This window comes from Wolffia australiana, chromosome 19, assembly GCF_029677425.1.
Source record: "Wolffia australiana isolate 7733 chromosome 19, ASM2967742v1".
Taxonomy (NCBI): domain Eukaryota; kingdom Viridiplantae; phylum Streptophyta; class Magnoliopsida; order Alismatales; family Araceae; genus Wolffia; species Wolffia australiana.
Genome location: NC_135853.1, coordinates 424,178 through 447,224, shown reverse-complemented (window position 1 = coordinate 447,224; position 23,047 = coordinate 424,178). Strand labels below are relative to the sequence as shown.

General features: G+C 39.2%; 1 protein-coding gene across 1 annotated transcript; it reads right to left on the bottom strand.

Annotated features, from left to right (window-relative positions):
- Positions 1 to 12,193: 12,193 nt before the first annotated feature.
- On the bottom strand, positions 12,194 to 12,882 carry LOC144715835 (16.9 kDa class I heat shock protein 2-like). The gene has a single exon (XM_078590839.1). It carries the CDS (start codon positions 12,811 to 12,813, stop codon positions 12,343 to 12,345), a length of 471 nt encoding a protein of 156 aa, XP_078446965.1. The 5' UTR covers positions 12,814 to 12,882; the 3' UTR covers positions 12,194 to 12,342.
- Between the last annotated feature and the right edge of the window lie 10,165 nt (positions 12,883 to 23,047).

Below are 23,047 nucleotides of genomic sequence, written 5' to 3'. Positions count from 1 at the left end.
GTTAGTGAATGGGATGAAGAAATTAATGGCAAGTGCATTCAACTGTATTGTCGTAGTAAATTCGGGATATTTACTTACATGACTGGCCAGTGCATTAAAGCTCTACTAATACAAAAGACACGATACAGTAGTGTTCGCCGGTATCCGATTTTTCGATATTCGGTCAAAAAATTTACGGGTATGCTATGAATGCAGCCATGTCAAAAAAACATAAGCCCAACGTCTTTGTCAAAGATTTCTGCTCACTTGATCGTCACTTGCGTTGCATAAGAGAAGTGATAAGTAGTGATAAATATGTATAAATAACATTTGGTTGATTTATGTGACGTGTACCTCGAGAACAGCTAACCCCACCATCTTCATCATCCTCAATATCCTCGCCTAGCTCGACGTCATTGTACCAACGTTTGTTGTCCGCACGGAGCCAACACTTCATGGTGATGAGTGTTTCAATGCTTATCGGCGAGAGACGGGAACGCTTGTACATGACAATAGCGTTGCCAACTGAGAACATGCGCTCGGCGGGGGCGCTCGTCGCACATACGGATAACAAGTCCCTCGCGACGGCTGCAAGCAAGGGGAAACGCTTCGCCCCCGTCGTTGCCCACCAAGACAGTGGAGTGTAGACACCCTCGTTCGGCACAGTCTCTGCAAGGAACTGGTCGAACTCATCCCAGGCCGACCGCGTTGTCAACGGTGCCGGTTCCACGTGTCGCATAGTGGTGCTAAGCCACCCAACCAACTCTGCACCTCCTCGCTGCCCCCTCTGAGCGGCCATTCTCGGAACACGGCTCGACCTGTCACTGGGCAACAACGACTGTACGTACGCGATAGTCGCCTCTCAAACCCCCGGGCGGAGCATTGACCCTTTGTGGATTGGGTCCATCAACGCTGCGGCAGTGATCGCCTCATTCGCCCACAATATCTCCGCGTACTATTTAAGTTTGGAAAGCATCGCTCTACACGCCTGTGCCATATTCGACCGATCTCCTTCGTGCAAACGTCAAACAGATGTGAAGAATGTGCCATGTTCAATTTGCTCTACCACTTCCTCCATGTGAACCCTCAGGCCGTCAATGAGATGTAGGACATCGCAGATCGCTAGTGTCACGGACTTGCAAACATGGTCTGTGGATACGGCAAAACGGCCAAGGATGCGACAGAACTGTGCGACCAATTCCCACTCGTCCTTCGACAACTTCGAGGACGTCGCCTTCCGGCTGAAAGCCGTCGAGACTTCGTCCAGCACATCACGCTTCTCTATGGCGGCCGCCAGCATAGCGTAAGTGCTATTCCATCGGGTGGGGCAGTCTAGGACAACCACGTTGGTGTCCTCAACTTCGGGGTCGTCTTCACATGCTTGGGTGTACAGTTCTCGTCGTTGCGTAGAGCTTCGAATACTCCGCACTAAGTTGCGTATCTTCGCAACTGCGTCACCCAGACATAATGGCTTGCGCGGCCCATCAACCTCATCGGATACTGAGTAGACATCTACGAGTTCATTGTCCTGGTCGCTGTCATACTGCTCTGCGGTCATCATCACATCGCCTTCTTCAGGTTCCACGCTCTAGGCCGAAGGAATGTTGAAGCTTTTCAACGCCGCTTGCACGACAATGTTTAAAATATGTGCGACACAAGGGACGTGCCTCCTGGCAGTAAACGCCGGGTTCACGCTCCTGACCTTCCGCGCCAACAAAGCCAACATCTTCTTGTTCGCCGTCGCATTGTCCGTATTAACAGCATAGACCTGCATAATTACGTTAGACAAGAAAACTAGCAAGCTCTACTAATAGAACGATCAACACGCTGAGTTCTGACCTTCGTCCGCAAACATAACTCATCTAGTGCTTGGAGAACAATGGACGCCATGTTCCCCTCGTCGTGCTTGCCGACGATTTCACGGATGGCAAGAACCCGCTCTCTGTACGTCCACGTGTCGTCCACCCAGTGGACGGTGATGCCTAGCAACCCGGTCCCGTTGTCCGCAGTCCACGCGTCTACAGTCAGTGATACTCGGGCCACGGTCTCCCAAAGCTTCCTCACACCAATCTTCATTTGGCCGTGCATTTAAATGGTCCACCTCTTTATGACCTTCGCACTTGGAGGATCCAGGTCTATAAGCGTAGCATACCGCCACATATCCTTGAATGCGACGTTGGCAACGATGCTCCATGGAGAATTTGTTAGGCATACAAACCGCGCAATGAAGTTCTTCGTCTCGTCTGGGGTGTGCCCCCTGATCGGCCCCCGTCAGCTTGGCTCTCCCTGTTGCCTGCTCTGCATTCTGTCGGTGATGCGTGTCTGACCACGTTCTTCGGGGACTTTGCCCTTCAGTTCAGCATGACGATCTGGATGGCATGATTAGAAGTGGCGCCAAAACACATTTGTGCTTCTGTCCGCCTGCCTCTTAATGGGTCTCCTCTTACTGTGCGGGTTCAACTCCCGGCAATGTAAGCCTATATAGTACCCATCTTCCGTCAGCTCGAAGTAGTCGATGATGAGGGAACGATTCGTACGAGGCCGACTCTATAAGACTTGGGAAGTTCCCTCCTCTGTACGTTCCGGACATACGACTCCTGACCCAGCTCTTTCTTGGGCTGGGTCACCGCCTCCAGTTGGATTCATCTTTCTGCACAATTTCAAGTTAACCTACATGTTTTGGACCAATTAAATTCAAATCTAGATACATTAATAATCAATCGAAACAGTGGAAGTACAGAAAACTTCGCATAATCAAAATCACGACCTCCATCTACATCATCGTAATTAACATATTCCCCACAATTTCGACGTTTGTTTTCAGAATCGTGAAGTGATAAAATATGCACGAAAAGTAGATCTAAGTTAACAATAAAAATCACATTGCCTAGACTGACACCTAAACACCAAATCAACAATAAAATCCAATAGTGCAATAAAGGATTTTAGGTGAAGAAATACCGTTGAAGAGATCTTCTTCAGTTGTAATAATGCCCATATGTGGGTCTTCTACTCTGCCGGTCCTCAATCAGACAAGCTTGTCTTCAATTAAGAGAGGGAGAAGAAAAAATGGAGTTATGAAATTGAGAGAGGGAGAAGAGAAATAGAGATATGAAACTGAGAGAGAGAGAAGATAAATAGAGTTATGAAATTAAGAGATGGAGAAGTAAAATGGAGATATGAAATTGAGAGAGGGAGAAGTAAAATAGGGATATGAAATTGAGAGAGGGAGAAGTAAAATGGAGATATGAATTTGAGAGATGGAGAAGTTAAATGGAGATATGAAATTGAGAGAGGGAGAAGAGAAATAGGGATATGAAATTTAGAGAGGAGAGGAGTAATAGAGTTATGAAATTAAGAGATGGGGAAAAAATAGAGAGATGATATTGAAAGAGGGAGAAGATAAATAGAGATATGAAATTGAGAGAGGGAGAAGAGAAATGGAGTTATAAAATTGATTGAGGGAGAAGGAAAATGTAGTTATGAAATTAATAGATGGAGAAGTGAAATGGAGATATGAATTTGAGAGAGGGAGAAGAGAAATAGAGATATGAACTTGAGAGAGGGAGAAGTAAAATAGAGATATGAAACTGAGAGAGAGAGAGAAGAGAAATAGGATTATGAAATTAAGAGATGGAGAAGTAAAATGGTGATATGAAATTGAGAGAGGGAGAAGTAAACTAGAGATACGAATTTGAGAGAGGGAGAAGAGAAATAGAGATATGAAATTGAGAGAGGGAGAGGAGTAATAGAGTTATGAAATTAAGAGGGGGAAAAAAATAGTGATATGATATTGAAAGAGGAAGATGTAAAATGTGGATATGAAATTGAGAGAGGGAGAAGAGAAGTGGAGTTATGAAATTAATAGATGGAGAAGTAAAATGGAGATATGAAATTAAGAGATGGAGAAGTAAAATGGAGATATGAAATTGAGAGAGGGAGAAGTAAAATAGGGATATGAAATTGAGAGAGGGAGAAGTAAAATGGAGATATGAATTTGAGAGATGGAGAAGTTAAATGGAGATATGAAATTGAGAGAGGGAGAAGAGAAATAGGGATATGAAATTTAGAGAGGGAGAGGAGTAATAGAGTTATGAAATTAAGAGATGGGGGAAACAATAGTGAGATGATATTGAAAGAGGGAGAAGATAAATAGAGATATGAAATTGAGAGAGGGAGAAGAGAAATGGAGTTATAAAATTGATTGAGGGAGAAGGAAAATGTAGTTATGAAATTAATAGATGGAGAAGTGAAATGGAGATATGAATTTGAGAGAGGGAGAAGAGAAATAGAGATATGAACTTGAGAGAGGGAGAAGTAAAATAGAGATATGAAACTGAGAGAGAGAGAGAAGAGAAATAGGATTATGAAATTAAGAGATGGAGAAGTAAAATGGTGATATGAAATTGAGAGAGGGAGAAGTAAACTAGAGATACGAATTTGAGAGAGGGAGAAGAGAAATGGAGATATGAAATTGAGAGAGGAGTAAAATAATTAAGAAAATAAGAGGAGAAAAAAAATAGTGATATGATATTGAAAGAGGAAGATGTAAAATGTGGATATGAAATTGAGAGAGGGAGAAGAGAAGTGGAGTTATGAAATTAATAGATGGAGAAGTAAAATGGAGATATGAATTTGAGAGATGGAGAAGTAAAATGGAGATATGAAATTGAGAGAGGGAGAAGTAAAATAGGGATATGAAATTGAGAGAGGGAGAAGTAAAATGGAGATATGAATTTGAGAGATGGAGAAGTTAAATGGAGATATGAAATTGAGAGAGGGAGAAGAGAAATAGGGATATGAAATTTAGAGAGGGAGAGGAGTAATAGAGTTATGAAATTAAGAGATGGGGGAAACAATAGTGAGATGATATTGAAAGAGGGAGAAGATAAATAGAGATATGAAATTGAGAGAGGGAGAAGAGAAATGGAGTTATAAAATTGATTGAGGGAGAAGGAAAATGTAGTTATGAAATTAATAGATGGAGAAGTGAAATGGAGATATGAATTTGAGAGAGGGAGAAGAGAAATAGAGATATGAACTTGAGAGAGGGAGAAGTAAAATAGAGATATGAAACTGAGAGAGAGAGAGAAGAGAAATAGGATTATGAAATTAAGAGATGGAGAAGTAAAATGGTGATATGAAATTGAGAGAGGGAGAAGAGAAATAGAGATATGAAATTGAGAGAGGGAGAGGAGTAATAGAGTTATGAAATTAAGAGGGGGAAAAAAATAGTGATATGATATTGAAAGAGGAAGATGTAAAATGTGGATATGAAATTGAGAGAGGGAGAAGAGAAGTGGAGTTATGAAATTAATAGATGGAGAAGTAAAATGGAGATATGAACTTGAGAGATGGAGAAGTAAAATGGAGATATGAAATTGAGAGAGGGAGAAGTAAAATAGGGATATGAAATTGAGAGAGGGAGAAGTAAAATAGAGATAGGAAATTGACAGAGATATGAAATGGAGAGAGGGAGAAAAAAAATAGAGATATGAAATTGAGAGAGGGAGAAGAAAAATAGATCTACGAAATTGGGAAAGGGAGAAGTAAAATAGAGATATGAAAGTGAGGGAGGGAGAAGAAAAATGGAGTTATGAAATTGATGGAGGGAGAAGTAAAATAGGGATATGAAATTGAGAGAGGGAGAAGAAAAATAGAGATAGGAAATTGACAGAGATATGAAATTGAGAGAGGGAAAACAAAAATAGTTATGAAATTGAGAGAGGGAGAAGAAAAATAGAGCTACGAAATTGAGAAAGGGAGAAGTAAAATAGAGATATGAAAGTGAGAGAGGGAGAGGACGAAGAGAGATAGAAAATTGAGAGAGGACGAAGATAACGGGAGAGAAAAGATAGAGAAAAAGAGGAAGCTGAGAGGAAAGATAGAGAGAGAGCTGAAAATCGACTTCTGCCGCCGTTGCCTTCTGCGCCGTTGCCCGCCGTTGCTCGCCGTTGCCGCCGGTGCTCGCGATGCCGCTCCGCGTTGCCAGAAAACAAGTTTCAAAACTTTAAAAATTCGAAATACGTAACTTATATGAAATTTCATAAAAGAACTAACTTATATGAAATGATTATGAAATTTGATGCGGATATCGAAAACCGATATCCGCATCCGATATCCGATACCGTCATCTGTCCCCCTGAGACGGGAGACGGATCACGGTATCGGGCGGATATCGGTATCAGATATCGGCACTGTAGCAACCGATATCCGATACCGATATCCGGTATCTGGATATCGGAAAAAACCGGTACCGGAAGTTTCCGGTACCGGCATCCGTCCAGCATCCGTCCCGATACCGGTATCCGGTACCGGCATCGGGACGGGCGAACACTAATGACTATGCAAGAATGACATAAATTAAATACTTTTAATTAAAATTTGTGTCTGTGATATTGTAAATAGTGAACGTAGATATGAAGATTAAAATAGTGATAAACGATACAAAACTCTACAGGCCAACTATAATAATTATATATTTATATAGAACGCTATGATGAGTCATCAGCGTATCTTTTAGCAATTTTTTTGTGAAAACATAAAAATATCCTTTTCAGTTTTACATAATAACGCTGTATTTGAACTGTCACATTCACTTGCAAAATAATATTACTGTCATTAAATCCTGAATTTTTGTGTTTCAGAACACATTACAACATCCTTAGTGTTATGGATTTCTCAAATGAAATTCAAGCCACATGGTTCAAACCAAAACCTCACAAAATGAGATAAAGTACCCCCCTTCTGAAGCTCTATTCTTTGTGTGAAGATGATGCACATATCATTGTCTGAAAGAATAACAATAGATTTGTAAGAAAAAATATAATATACGGAGGAATGTAAAAATTGAATATGAGAAGTGTCTAGCAACATTACTCATCATTGTCGAAATCCAAATTCTCAGTAGTAACATCAAAACATTGTGCATTATTGGCATATAGTGAACACTTCATAGTGACAAGAAGCTCAATGCTTCTGCACTAAGGAACACCATTCCGAATGTGATGATTGCACGTGATAAGCCAAAAATAGGAGTGAATTATCCAATTAAAATCCCTTATCGTTGTTAATTTTAGCTTATACAATAAAAATTTTAAAACCCTAATTCAAAATGTAAACTGATAAGTATGGGTATCGTCCAAGGGAAGCTAGTAGGGCAATCCAATTAGTGATCTACTTGAATAATTCAACCTTAATTAGACTTAATTCAACCTTCAATAAAGATAAGACCACCCTAATTAGGTTAAGAATTTAGAAAGGAGGGTAGAAGAGATGAGAAGAATGGAAGAATTAGGGATCTCTTCATTGACTTCTTTGATCCCATAAAAGGGGGATCAAAGGATTCAAGTAGGGGGGTTAAGAAGAAAAGTTGATTTTAGTTTGTTTGGGGGGAATTGGATATCCAAATTCACTCACTAGTATCGCATAAACACAATCGAATCTTTCCTAGAAATCTAACTGCCTTCTTTATTTTTATTTTTTAGTTTTTAAATTACAAGTGGAATGGTTAGATAAATTCAATAATCACTCCTCTTAATCCTTGTAAGGCTTGCACATTGCGCTCAAGCATAGCAATTTCGAAGACAAATAAACAAATTCACTGATACATAATCCAAATTACACTAAAATTCAAATACAATTACATTGAAGTAAAAAAATACCGAATTCAGATGATCCAGGCTGGTTCTCCACTCTGCCTTACATCTGTGAAAGAAATCCTTTCAGAATGACCTCCCCAACTCGAACTTCTGATTTTACACATAAGTTAAATGGTAAAAATTACCATTTTTCTCTCAATAAGTAGTTAATTTTTTCCCATCGATGTAGGCTTCGTCTGAATTACAATACAGATGGAAAGAGGAGGTCGAGATGAAAAAACTCATAAAATTTGAGCTCAATCTGACTTGAGGATTATAAATTATTAATAAATGAATATTGACCAATCAGAGCCGTTGGATCAATATTGATTTATTTAATTTACATTTTGAATTTTAAGTCCTTTTCGTGGGTTCTTTCTCGGTGCGCCACATACCCCCTGGCTGAAATAAGAAAAAAAATAAAATATACACACAAATACATTATGATTCGTACTTGCCTATGCGTTTTTAGGCCTGCCATCCAACCAAATGTCACCATGTCACCTCCCGTGCGTGCACTTTGAATGCGCAGCACTGGAGGTGTACTTACGGCCTTCAAAAGATGCATCAACTGATATCATTTAAGCAGCCAGATTCTCTTACAAAGGCCAAGATTAGGCCACGTGGCCTCGCAAAATCAATTTCTTGGAGTTTTGCGCAAAAGTTCCTATTTAAACTTGAGCGCACAGATGGACCCTGCCCAAAAATGATTGGAGATAAATCCCACTGCTTTCTCTCTCCACCATATTATTCTAAAAAGCCATAAAAATTATAGAAAAAATCTGATTAATTCAATGAAATCCTGCGAATGTTTTAGTTGGATCTTTACACCTGCAATGCACGACCGAGAGCTGTTTTACTGGCAGATTTGCAACCAAAATTTTAGAAAAGTAACCCCCTTTATAAATTGATTGAAACTAATATTTATTTCTAATTATACCATTTTTCCATTTAAAAATTCATTTTTCTTCAAATAATATCCCAAAAATTCAATAAATTTCTAGAAAAATCTAGAAAATTCAGTAATTCATCCCCACATTAATTAACATTAAAATTTAATTTTTAAACCTATCGTTTCCATTTAAGAAGAGTTATTAAAATCTTAAATAAATTCCATACAATTTATAAACTAGTAGAAAATTAGGGTAAAATCAGAATTTACTTATAATATTTATTAACATGTAAATATATTAACATGTAACCCTAATTATAGTAGAAAATTAGGGTTAATAACCATAGTTTAAAATTTTAAATGGATAAAAATGTGCTAATTACTTGAATTAAATATCAAATTTATGGTTTTATCTTATACATCCCTACTCAGACATTGCTAGTCCTTAGGAACATCTAGTTATTTTGCCAAAATCTCATTTTTCATCCTCTTGGTCAAAGAAAGCCCGTGTTGGAATTGGTAGACATATCAGTCACAAACTAAGATGAAATATTGAATGATAATTTGAGCATTGACCTTTTCAAGAATGTGGGATTCCCCTCTACTTGGTTAAGATGCCTAGGTAGATGAAAAGGGAGTGTACTTGTCACTAGGTATGACACTATACTCCTAGGGTAATCTCTCTGCACTCATTTGATGCTGGACTCACTTCTCTCGCAAGCAAGATCACTCTCTCCTGGGGTGGCGGCCACTTAGTACAGGTCTCTCCATTAGCTTTCCTCTGAACCAAGAATAGAAGAAGCCAATTTCCTCCTCCTGTTGAGCACAAAATATGGAAGATAACATCAAGAATATATGACAGAATTCTCAGGATTCTGATTCGAAATATGGAACTCTCATGAATGAGATAGGGTAAGTGTTAACAATTTGATGAATTATGGTCAAAGAGAGGTGGTGCTACCTAAGACAACTTACTCCCAAGATTTTAGAAAAAGTGGGGGAGATAGAAAAGATGTGACCAATATGATGATATATACATGTAGACCAATATGACCATGAAGGGAATATTAACATAAGAAATTCATACACGCTAAAAACCCCTTTTTTATTATTTTTTTCAATATATATATTTCTATATAGAAAAGGGCCATGACAAAAAACACCTTCCATCCTATAAATAATTTGTAAAGATCTTATCACAACTAGCAATGAATGACATAACAATCACATTGGTCAAGAGAGAAGGGACATAAGAATAAAATTGAGGTAATGCAGAGTGAAGCATGGACAGAAAAAGATGCATATCTTTCTCTCCGACCATCCTAGAGCTGTCTCATTGTCCTTCCACAGGGGAAGAGACTCATCTTCTTTATCATGGCCACCTGCGGCAACATTCAAGCTCCTCTAAAAGGGTAGTATTCATCACACCAACACCAAATATTTGTTATTGAAACTAGGATTTAGATATGACCCTTGCTGAAAAGGATAAAGGAGTGCTCCAGGATTGTTTGATATCATCATTGCGTACTTGACTAATAGAACAACATCAAAATACCTCATCAATTCCTTTATGATGCAAACCACGCGCACAAGTCTTGATATCTTTGTGCCACTAATAAAGTTTGTTGTTCTTTAAAATTCCCTGGGTGTCACAAAACTTAGATAACATCTACCTCTCCTCGCGAGAGACTCTCATGCCGTTATTGATCCTTGTCAAATATTTATTCTGCAATCAAATCAATGATATGTCACTTCTTCAGTCCAACATTCAACATGTCATGTGTACTTTTCTACGGTGTTGGATGGTCCAATAGGATCTGGTATATAGTTAATTTGCTGCATATCTTTGCATGACTTCATGTACTTCTATCATCACTGAGTCAATGTCCATATAAGTGTGAGCCGGGCTCTCAATTGAGTAACATCATCCACTAAGATAAAGTGAAGATCATGAACACCTACATCATTCTGCATCACCTCAGCCTCGTAAATGTTGTCCAAAATTATACATGTTGGCTTTGTAGTTACTATTGTCTGGAAGAAAAAATTGCACGTATGCACGGAACCAGAAGGGTATGTAATATCACTAGGATGGGGAATGACCTCAGGGTGGCTTGGGAAATGATGTTCATCACATGGGCACCAAATAGAATATGCATATCTATTATGAACTGCTCCTATTCTATCCTAAGCTATTCCCTAGCCAACTGTTGAGGCTTGTGTATAATGAAGGTACCCACATACCATGAAAATGGGTTAGCCTTCTCAGAGTAAAATTGAGAAAAATTATGAGGGATTCCTAGCTACAAATATTTAGTTTCAGGCCGAAGTTTATTTACTCCTTGAGGACAATTGTGCGCATATTCTCACTATTGTGATTTCCCATAAGCTTTTGAGATTGAAGCTGACATTCACATAGTTTCAATTTTTTATAAGTATGTGTCTGGAAAGCCAATTAGATGTTCTAAATCTAATTCAGTGCACAATACTACACTATATTGATTATATTGCATATGTGCTGCTTCTAATTCAAGTCCAGAAATACATAAAATGAATGGGTGAATTATAATGAGGTCATAATCTGATGGGCCTTAGACTTTAAAAATTTATCCTCTCTATTTTTGTTAAAAGACTAATCAATAAGGAGATTGAAGTATGAGAAATAATAATACTTTCTACTCTTTCTCATATACTGAATATATCTGGTCCCCAACCATTTGAATGAATACACTAATTATAGATCGTACACTCGTGTTCAATGTATTGATCCGTATGAATGCATGAATGGTATTATACCTAGTTCCAATTAGGTTGATACATATCACTATTGTGTAAGTGATCTCCAGACATGAGACACTAGATATGTCTCGTCGATCGATGATTGTGCTTTGACTATGACCTACGAGTTACTATTCATGGAATTCTAAAAGTGGTAGCTCAGGTGAAAAAATAAGTTAAAATTTTTGGGCCTTGGGTATAAGAGGAGACATCCTAAGGAAGTTGATGGGATGAAGGCATTGGCCAAGGCAATGGAATATTGCAGAAGACTTCTTGATGATTCCCAAATGCATCGGTACTAACTTCCATGATCAGAAAAAAGAATCCATGATTTTGAACTGTTCTGTTATACAAAAAAAAACCTATTTACTGCGAAATGCCTAACCCCCAGACAAAAAATTCATTTAATACTCGTAGCTCTTATCTGATTTATTGTTTACATTTATATTTTCTTAAGACACTGATTAATAATTTACAATGCAACCTCAAAGCGGAGTACAAGTGCCTGAGACGAATAGTGAGGCTGCATTTCTTCCAATCGCATGATTCTTAGAAACGTATCCCATTTCATCAAAGAACGAGGTGAGTGCAAATATGTTGCATTAACCCATAATTTGTCGCGGTGAGGGCTTATATTACATTGAAATTTAGATTATAAAAATTTCAATCTCAGAGACTCCATTGAATCCCGTTGTGCCGATTTATTCAGCTTGACATGACAAGAGAATGTTCATATTTTAGGGAGAATATAGAATTTCACAAGCTTTCTACGTCGTCGACTTATTCCACCATCAGTTGTTTACCGGAGGCTCAAAGACTTCATTGGCCGTCGGGCGATGCTGCTTGGCAGAGGAAAAATGTACGCTTATGTGGCGGGGAGAATGGTGGGAAAACATCAGGCGAGTATAGGGATGAAACCGTTTATTAATCAACGCTGTGCCAAAAGAGAAATGTTCCAGATACTACTGGACACGATATTTTTTTTTACAGATGACGACCCCTCGCAAAGAGGGAAACTCCATCAATTACTAGACCAACGCGGAATATAACCTTTCAGCCGGAGATCTCGATGGCCTTGACATCTGGCTTCTTGGCCTCTTTCTTGGGGACGGTGACGGTGAGCACGCCGTTCTCCATGGTCGCCTTCACCTGGTCCAGCTTCGCGTTCTCCGGCAGCCTGAACTGCCTCAAGAACTTGCCGCTGCTGCGCTCCACGCGGTGCCAGCGGTCCGTCTTCTCCTCCTTCTCCCTGCTCCGCTCGCCGCTGATCTGCAGCACGCGGCCTTCCTCCACCTCCACCTTCACCTCCTCCTTCTTCACCCCCGGCAGGTCCGCGCGGAAGACGTGCGCCTCCGGCGTCTCCTTCCAGTCGATGTTCGTGCTCGCGAAGGCGGAGCTCGTCTCGGAGGACGGCCTGGGCTCGGACAGCGATCGGAAGGTGTCGAAGAAGGGATCCCACACCTCCAGCGAGAACGGATCGAACACGTTACTCCGCCGCCCGAAGATGCTCGGCAGGATCGACATCTTTGATTCTTCTTCTGCTTCTTCTTCCTCGCTCTCACTCGCTTCCTCTGCAACTTCTTTCACACGCTGATATTCAATTTCTGTTGCACCCTCCGCTTTTTATAGGAGCGACGGTTCCCTCTCTAGAACACTCCGGAAAGACTGAGATCTTCCGGGAGAGCCATTCTAGAACATTCTGGACCCGGATCTACACCGCGGGTCCCAGTCTAGTGCCATTTGTGTTCCGAGAATCCCTAATTTCTTGTTTATTATGAAACAGATTCTACTTAATAGTATAATATAGCATCTCGTAATAATTGAGGGAGACTGATTGATCTATATTTGAAAGTATAAATCACTTAATCCCACACCTTTGTTTACTACTTGATAAGGGGTTAAATTTATGATCGCTAGTGATTCATATTTTTATTTTGTATCTGGGCCCATACTCTACAATTAATCCAGCATACGCTGCAGAAATTGGATCACCCAATACTCATAATTTTCTATACGATGACCTAAACATTAGATAGAAGTTAATTTTTTTATTTATAAGTGGGAGAAGTAATGCGATCATATATTATAAATTTCTGAGCTTAAAATAGATTTCAAGTTGGCAGTTTTCATCGTTATGCAATTACATGTTTTCACTATTGAATTGTATACTGTAAATTCTATATAATGCCATGTATCCTTTATTTTATTAAGCCTCCAACTATCATATATCCCTGAAGATTAATGGCACGATTTAGGAATTGAAGTTCAATAAAAGTAAATGAACTGAGATTCAATTCCATGTTGATATTCAATTTTTTCAAAGGAAAACATCTTATCTTAGGCAGATAAAGAAAATAAGCGTGATATTAACTAGGTGACAAAGAAAAATACAGGGCGAGTGAGGAAGAATTACTAATGGAACTGAATGCAGGGACTATTCTGTTTTTAATTAAACGAGACTGTAACCTGTGGTTTATGCTTCATCTAACAATAGTGGCTTTGGCTATGATCAGGCATCATGTATATTGTAGGGGATTATTAAAATTTCAATTTTGCGCAACTATTTGGTATCACTATTGGCACCAGAATCATCCCAGTATTCAAGGTCTCCCTTAATAGAAAGGACTTTTTTATTTGTTGGTGACTCCCAATGCAAAGATGTTGCTGCTTGACATGGACGTTGAAAAACCCAAATGTATCATGCAGTTATACACATTGTAAAATCATTTTGGGATCATTTTATGTGTATTACCTTCAACTTTACAATAATTTTTATCTCATGAACTAAATGGATCAAGTGATAAAACAATGTATTTTAATGTTATTTAAACATACTTTATAAGCCCCAGTATTTCTTAGTAAAAATGTATTTAAAATATTGTTAATTTTAATGAGATTAATGCTCCCTCTAGAATGTCGATCTATGCTTTTGTAGGGAAAAAGTTAAAGTTGAAGACAGAAAAATAAGAAAAAAAGAGATAGAGGAAGAAAGAATATATATACATAACGATTTTAGTGGCCAGCTGATAGAGGAAGCCGGCAGTACTCAAGTCAACTAGTGAGCGCACAACAGTCCAGCTGCCCATCAGCCAGCAAGCGCCACCACACATGGAGCCTCTCATCGCCGGCACACAAAGGCCTCCATAAGGCCCACACATGACGTCTGCGCACGCACGAGGCAGAATCGCGTCGTGTATAGAATCTCTCTTTTGGCACCGGGTAGAATAAATAATAAACGGTCTTATCTCGATATTTTCCTGATCATACTGTCTTTCACGCTCCCTCCACATAATCGTACATTTCTCTATGTGTGCAAGCATTAAGCAGCGGTGCACAACTGCCTCCAAACTTTATTATCCCTTGATAGACAATAGAATGAGTTAGCGATGGAAATCACAAGTGTGATTAAATGTTCTGCTTGAACGTGATGTTCCTCTAGTTGGGTATTAGCTCGATGAATTTATTTGCACAGTATTCTCAAATATTATTCTTGAACTCAAAGTTTCACTGCGCATGTAATAATCCATAAATTTGTCAGCAAACTGTGCTTAAACAGTGTCCCTAAACTTGAAGTTTTTTCCAGTCTAGTTTTAACTTAATACATATGTTAGCGTAGGCAAATTAAGGGAGCAATGGGTTCTAAGCTGCGTGGTCATTAAATATAAATGTTTACTCATTGTTTATTCAGAAAATCAATCACGCATCTGCCTCTTTGATGAGGTGGGACAAGTTTCTATGAATCAAGTGATTGACATGCATCTGGAATATTAAATCGTATGATATTAATGTCACTATGGGAGTTTCATAACTTGATGCATTTTCAACTGTACTATGTATTTAAGTTGATAGTGTGCATTTAAGATTGTATCGTGTAAGTGTCAGAAAAAAAATGTTGGTCGTCTCTGTGTTTATCTTGCTTGGTAACATGACAGAATATTTGAATCCAAATATTAGAAATATGTCAGAAATCTTGCTACTGGGCCACAAATTTTGAGATAAGCATTTGTGCTTCCCATTCACATTTTCTGTTGGAACACCATATTAGCACTCGTATCAAGTTTTTACATCAACCATTTTTCTAAGTCTGAGAAATTTAAGAAATGTTTGGTGAATCTTGGCATTAAATTGGTCAAGAAAAGGTTTTTTTCAGAAGTGTAATTTTAAGTTTTATAAATTAAAATAAATATTTTGAGAAATTATTTAACGTTTTCAGAATTTTGGATTTGTTTCGATTCTACAATGGGTCACTACACAAGTTATCGCACAATGACCAACCTTTGAGAGTCATCAATGATTTAACGCACTGGACAACAATGCCGGGCAAATAATGTATTGCCACATTTTTCTTCTAATCTTAGACAGATGGTGGCCAGAACCAGTTTTATTTGCAAACATATGTGATGGACACGTGCGACACGTGTCAGTGTTTAAAAGGCATATATTTAATTTGAAGTAAATGCAATGATAAAATGAGGACAAGTATCAGAGGACAAATTTGGTGATTAAATCTCATTAAATTTAGCCTCAAAGGCTGAAAAACTGTGAGAAAATAATGAAATAGTCTCCTTGAATCATAAAAATAAAGATTTTTTTGAGAAACTTGAGAACGATTCAGATCAATTGTTAAAATGAGAATAAATATATTTCAATATTATTTGACTACGTGGATTGTGCTGACACACTGGGAGTATTGCATGCAAATGATGAAGAGAAAAAATCCAACAGTTAAAAAATATTCAACTTTACAATGGGATGTCTTACAGTCAAGAAGGAGAACCTGGCATACACTCTCATCAATAAACAGATGCATTGATAAATCAATGTGATAATTGTTTGAGGCATACACTCATCAAGGCATACACTCATCATCTATTCATATAAAATCATTGATAAATCATTCCTACATTGGTAGGGCAAGCAAAAGAAAGAGATTTTGAGATCCAAAAGTACGCCTTGATTCAAGATGAATGTAAGTCTCTAAGTTGATTTCCTCTCACCTATGTAATGGTCTTCTTCTCAACATCCATCCATCATATCAATCCATCGCATCCATCCATCCATCACATCCATCAACATCTATCAACATCCATTCATCACGTCTAACTCATAACAGGCTTCATCATCATCTCCCTTGCTTATATAATTTTGAAAAATATTATCTAGATTTATAGTTGTAGTCATATTTTCTTTATTATTTCCTCCTCATCACACCGTATTTTTTTCTTATAAAGCATGTCATCACCTAATTATCCTTTAAGAATGCATTAATTTCCTAAATTAACTCCTTGTGGAGATAACCATTTGGTTATCTAGGCTTGATGGAAAATATTATAAGATTTTTTAGTGGAAAAGATACAAATTGAATCAAATTAAAGCTAAAACCATGAATGATCACATAACCTCGTACGTAATATGCCCAGTTATAACACATCTCCTTGGATGAGTTTCTTCAAGTCATTCACTTATTTGGGCTCTACATGTATCTACCCAATCATCAAAATATAGGATCTCTTAAGTCCTGTTTTTCAAATAAAAGTCCTAGAAGATGTGAGAAATCCACTTGACTCTAAGGACCCAAGTAGGGTTATTCTAAAAATTAGATAAAATATATAAAATCGATCTTAGGAAAATAAATCATAAATTTCTCATTTTATCCTTAAAAATCATTTAGTTGGGGATATTTGATCACATCAAATTAGACCAATTAAATAATAATTTTATACTTCTTTCTTACCCACACTATTGTAAACTTGCACTATCATTATATACATGCATTCTAAAAATATAATGCTAGTGCAAGTCTACAATAGTGTGGGTAAGAAATAAGTATAAAATTATTATTCAGTTGGTCTAGTTTGATGTGATCAAATATCCACAACTAAATGATTTTTAGTCCTTTAATAATTTCCATTAGTTTTTTTTGAGTTATTCAATCCTCCTTAAAAACAAAGGAAGAGAGATAGTGAAGTGTTAGAAATATCAATCATTTATTGATACATGATACATTCATTCACAATTAAACATAAACCTGTAAAGGACTGATAACATGATAAATGCATGTATTTCTATAGTTTCATACACTTTAGATTTTTTTCTATTATTAATTTAGAATTTATCATGTTATCACTTGAATTAATTAAATATTTATGCAATAGCTATAAATTCTAATTTTTGCACAATATGGTTATTTTTTACTAAACTCCTTGACTTCTTTGAATTCAAGCAATTGTAGTACTGATGAGCATTCTATAGTTTCACATGTGCAGAAATTTACAGGAATGAGAAGATGATAACTCTAGAAGAGTTGGAGATTTTTTGGGAGCTTAGTGATTCTACAAAGGGGCTTGAAAGGATCAAGTGGCGTTTTGGATATTCAAAAGAGAAAACTAAGGAAGACGTGCCACTACCTGATCTGCCCATTGGGCTCTCAAAAGCCTTAGAAAGAAAGAAGCTAAAGATTAAAAGGGGAAGCTCTCAACCAATAGAGAAAAAGAGGCAAAATGGGAAGAAAAGAGAATAGAAAATGTCCAAAGGGGTAGTTCAGTAATTATCCCAATATATGAATAGTTTTTTCTCTCTCATTTCTCCTCATTCTGGATGTGCTCGGGAAGTGGCTGGCCAGCAGGACAAGGCATTTTTCAGAATCCAGGTTGTTCAACTTGCTTAATGTAAGTTTATTGAAGTTTTCTCTTAATCCCATTTCTTATTTGCATTGAAAAATGTCTAATCCTGGCAAAATATAAGGATCCAGACTTGAGAGGAAGGATTGAGGGCTCAGGAAACTCGCATTGAGATTCTAGGAACTTAGATTTCTATTTTCCCCATCCTTATCCATCCAGTTACCCTTAAAATCCATCATTTTCTCACTCTATAGACTCATTTTCTCTAATTTCTCTCTCTAGAATTGGTTATTTCTCTCTCTCAACCTTCATCCATATCCCTGGTTACTCCCCTAAAAATTTCCTAAAACTTTTTCTTCATTTGCACCTTCAAATTCTATCTCAAACTCCTTTTACACTCTCTCCTCATTTTCTCTCTCTATCTCCTCATTTCAGCATTTTCTCTCTCCCTCTCTCTATACCTTCATCCATATCCCTAGTTCATCCCCTAAAAATTTCATAAAAATCTCTTTCATTTACACCTTCAATTCCCTCTCAAAATCTCTCTACACCATTTCTTTGTTTTCTCTCTGTATCTCGTCATTTTCTCTCTATCGTCTCATTTTGACCTTTTCTCTCTCTAAAATCTCTCCCTATCTCTCTCTCTCTAGATCCTAAAGTATTCCCCACTTCAAAACCCAAAAAAATCACATCTGAATATCATTTTTTATCCTTTCAAATCTCAAATTTTCCCACTCATAGATGCCACTATGCGCTGTTGTGCGATGTCGTGCTGCTCTTGTACGGCAGGGACAACCCTCTGCCCGCCGGTCCGCACACGAGCAGCACACATGACCACAGGGCTCAGGGTAGCCCTGTGCAGGACTTAGCCAAATCGGTTAAGTCCTGACGATATTGGGTCAAGCCCTAGAGGGCTTAAGCCCATTTGGCAAACTCTTGACTTAGCCCAAATTGGGCTGAACCTTACTGGGCTGACCCAAAAAGGCCAGCCCAATACAAGCCACGCCAGGCCTGCTGGCCCATCTGGTCTGCCGTCGCCAGAGTAGGTAAATTCTTTATTTTTAGCATTAAAAAATTATTGAAAAATCAGTAAAAATAAAAATGATAGGGAAAAACATTTTCTGCATTTAAAACTTGTGACAAAATTATGAAAAATACAGAAAATTCATATAATCAATTTACAGTCATTTCAACATCTAAAAAATTCTAAAAAAATCTCTAACTCTTGTTTTTAATATTTCTAGTGGTTTTTGGTGTAAATTAAATTCTAGAAAATTCTGAAAATATTTGCCTTTGATTTATTTTGTTAAGAAAAATTAGGAAAATTAGTGTAAAATAATTTTATTGTTTTTCTTTGTATTTATGCTTAAATTTAAATCATAGGAAATTATATAAACTACCTAAAAATCCAGAAAAATAAAAAAAAATTGTAGTTTTCACTTTTAAAATCATTTTCTTCATCCCAGGTTTGAGAAGCAATTCTGAAATTAAATTTCTGCCTCTCTGTGGATCGACCCCTTACTTTCCCTATATGAATTATAGAGTATTTAAGTGGGAATTTTCATAAAATTTTTTGGTTAAGTCAGAATCAAAACAACGAGATAAAACCCCTAAATTTGGACGTATCAAGGACGTGTAAGTTACCGCCCTTATAGCTTCGAAAGAGCTGATGAAGATTAAAAAAAATCTATTTTTCTCCAGATCTGATGCTATAGATAAGAGTGACCTTACAATTGATGCTACACGTACGGCCGGGATCGATGGCGCGCGTTGCAACACAGGGTGGAGAAGAGAACGAAGCGTAAAAATCGACGACGAATGCAGTAATGCAACGTTTATAGAAAATAACGAGAAGCACGATAGCAACTGAGTTAGGAAGGGCGCCCTGGAAGAGTTCTTGTATGTTTCACGTATGATCCGACTCCCAATGACCCGGTAGATCAATCGAAGGACGCCGTCGATGCGGGTATCCTCGATCCAACCGACTATTCCCGACAATGATGGCGAACAGGATAACAAGGGAAAATCTCTACCCCAAACCCCAAAGTGCAAGAGATGGTAAGGACGAGCCCCGACGGAAGAGCACGTGAGATAGTATTGCAAGAGATAATAATACGCAATAGAGGGGTTAGCGTTGTGACCTGCAGACTTGGGTATGGTAGTCATAGTGGGTCGAAGTCGAGTTTTAATTGGCATGACGGTCCGATTCAGAGTGGCCGGGGACGGGTTCAGACGATCGGTCAGCGGCGCTTGGCGAGCCGCAGCGGCGAGCGGCGTCAGCGGTGGCGAGCGGCGTCCACGGCGATGAACAGTGTCGACGGCGGCGAGCGACGCCGGTGGCGGCGATGGCGACGGCAGCGAGGGTAGGCGACGGCGCCGGCAGCGTCGACCAGAGTCAAGCGACGGGCGGCGGCGGCGAACGGGGGCAGCGGCGGCCGGAGGCGAGCGGCAGCGACAGTGGCAGCAGCGGCTAGAGGCGGCTGCGATGGTGGCGAGCAGCGAGCAGCGACGGCTGTAGCGAGCTACGGCCAGTGGTGGCTGCAAGCGGCGAATGGCGGCAGTTGCGGCGGCCGTAGTGGGAGGAACGATGGCGGCGGCAGCTAGCAGCGGCGAGTAGTGGCGGCGGGAGCCAGAGGCGATCGGCAGCGGCGAGCGGCGGCTGCGACGATGGCAAGCGACGGCGGCGGCGGCGGCCGGTCGTCGAATGCCCTAACTCCTTATTGGGGGGAAAGTGACGACGGTACCCCTCCGAATACCAGTATTTACCGGAATTGCCCTTTTTTAAATCCGAGTCGACACTGAGTCGACTCGGTCGTGACTCGTCGGCCTCTTGTAACCGGGTCGAATTGGGTCGACTCAGCGCGGTCGGTGCTCGAGTGCGGTGGGATTTATCTCCAATTATTTTTGGGCGGGGTCCATCTGTGCGCTTGAGTTTAAATAGGAACTTTTGCGCAAAACTCCAAGAAATTGATTTTGCGAGGCCACGTGGCCTAATCTTGGCCTTTGGAAGAGAATCCTGCTGCTTAAATGATATCAGTTGATGCATCTTTTGAAGGCGGTAAGTGATGGAAATATATGTGGCCGGCAAGCCAATCACACATTCCACATCTCGTTCCATGTTCATTAATAGGACATATTCATTATAGTGCACGTGTGATGCGTATAATGAAGTCCATGAATACATGATCAGACTTAGTGAATTATGATGAGATCTTAATACAGAGATCACTAGTCTTTAAGCATGTGTTCTAAACATTCCTATTCAAAGGATACGCGAGAAGGACATCGAAGTATCCGGATAGAATAGCACTATCTAGCCTCACTCATTTGATGAGTGTGGCGACACTAAGGATAGATAGTGGGTGCTCTTTAGTGGAAAGAGTTCACTGAATTGATCCGTACGAATCCCTTAATGGTATTATACCAAACATTCAATCAGTTTGATTCACGTCACGGTTGTGTAAGCGGTCCTTAGACCTGAGACACCAAAGACGTCTTGTGGACGGACGGTTGCACTTTGGCTATGGCCAACAAGTCTCTAATCATGGGATTCTAAACGGTCTTAGTTCGGGTGCATCAAGAAGTACACGAAGGCGATTGAGTGGTCAAGATGGGATTGTCCACCCTCGGTATAAGAGGTGACAGCTCAAGGAAGATGATGCGATGAAGTCCTTGGCCAAGGCAGTGAAATATCGGAGAAGAGTTCTTCGATGATTTCCGAATGCATTAGTACTAACTCGGATGACCGATTAGGGTTTGATAGTTGACCATACCCTAAGTCGTCCAAGGAGCGTGAAGTGGATGAGGGATTATACATACACGGTAACCGATGATGAACAGGTTCCACGAGTGAGTCAATACACACTCCTTTGTATCTTCTAGGACACGAGGTGTTGCTTGGCACCCCACGTGTCAGAGTCTCGACCTATCGATTGGGTTAAATCGATCCGACATTAATTAATCTATATGATGATATAGTTAATTAATTTGGAAGGCTAATAAAGGTTATTGGGCCACTAGAGTCGTTAATTAGACTGATACATGGGCCTAGAGGGTCACACGCAAATGGTGTTTTGGACGTTGGAAGATATACTTAAGTTTTGGAGGTTTTTATAAAAAATACCCACTTAGTATAAATAGGGGAAGGCCTTGAACGAAATTCACCCAAGCCAGAATTGTTCAGGGGCCTTTCCCCTTCTTCTCCACTCTCCCCACACCCCCTCTCCATCCCTGATGTGATCAGGATGACGTAACGATGCCGACGGAGAAAGAGCGGGGCTCGTAACCGAGAAGGAGGAGATTCGACATGCCGAGGACCGCATGGATACGTCTAGAGTCTGCACACTTGAGCAGCTCGACTCATCTCACTCTGGGATCGAAGAAATCACGAATGAGATTCGTGCAAGGTACTTCGTTTTAATGCTTTTTGTCGATGCCGTTCGATTTGCAAAAAAGACTTCCGCTGCGCATCGTTTTGTATTGTTCATCCATCTCAAGGCCCCTAGATCCCAACAGTAAGTACACCGCCAGTGCTGCGCATTCAAAGTGCACGCACGGGAGGTGACATGGTGACATTTGGTTGGATGGCAGGCCTAAAAACGTATAGGCAAGTATGAATCATAATGTATTTGTGTGTATATTTTATTTTTTTTCTTATTTCAGCCAGGGGGTATGTGGCGCACCGAGAAAGAACCCACGAAAAGGACTTAAAATTCAAAATGTAAATTAAATAAATCAATATTGATCCAACGGCTCTGATTGGTCAATATTCATTTATTAATAATTTATAATCCTCAAGTCAGATTGAGCTCAAATTTTATGAGTTTTTTCATATCGACCTCCTCTTTCCATCTGTATTGTAATTCAGACGAAGCCTACATCGATGGGAAAAAATTAACTACTTATTGAGAGAAAAATGGTAATTTTTACCATTTAACTTATGTGTAAAATCAGAAGTTCGAGTTGGGGAGGTCATTCTGAAAGGATTTCTTTCACAAATGTAAGGCAGAGTGGAGAACCAGCCTGGATCATCTGAATTCGGTATTTTTTTACTTCAATGTAATTGTATTTGAATTTTAGTGTAATTTTGATTATGTATCAGTGAATTTGTTTATTTTTCTTCTTGATCTTAATCTGAA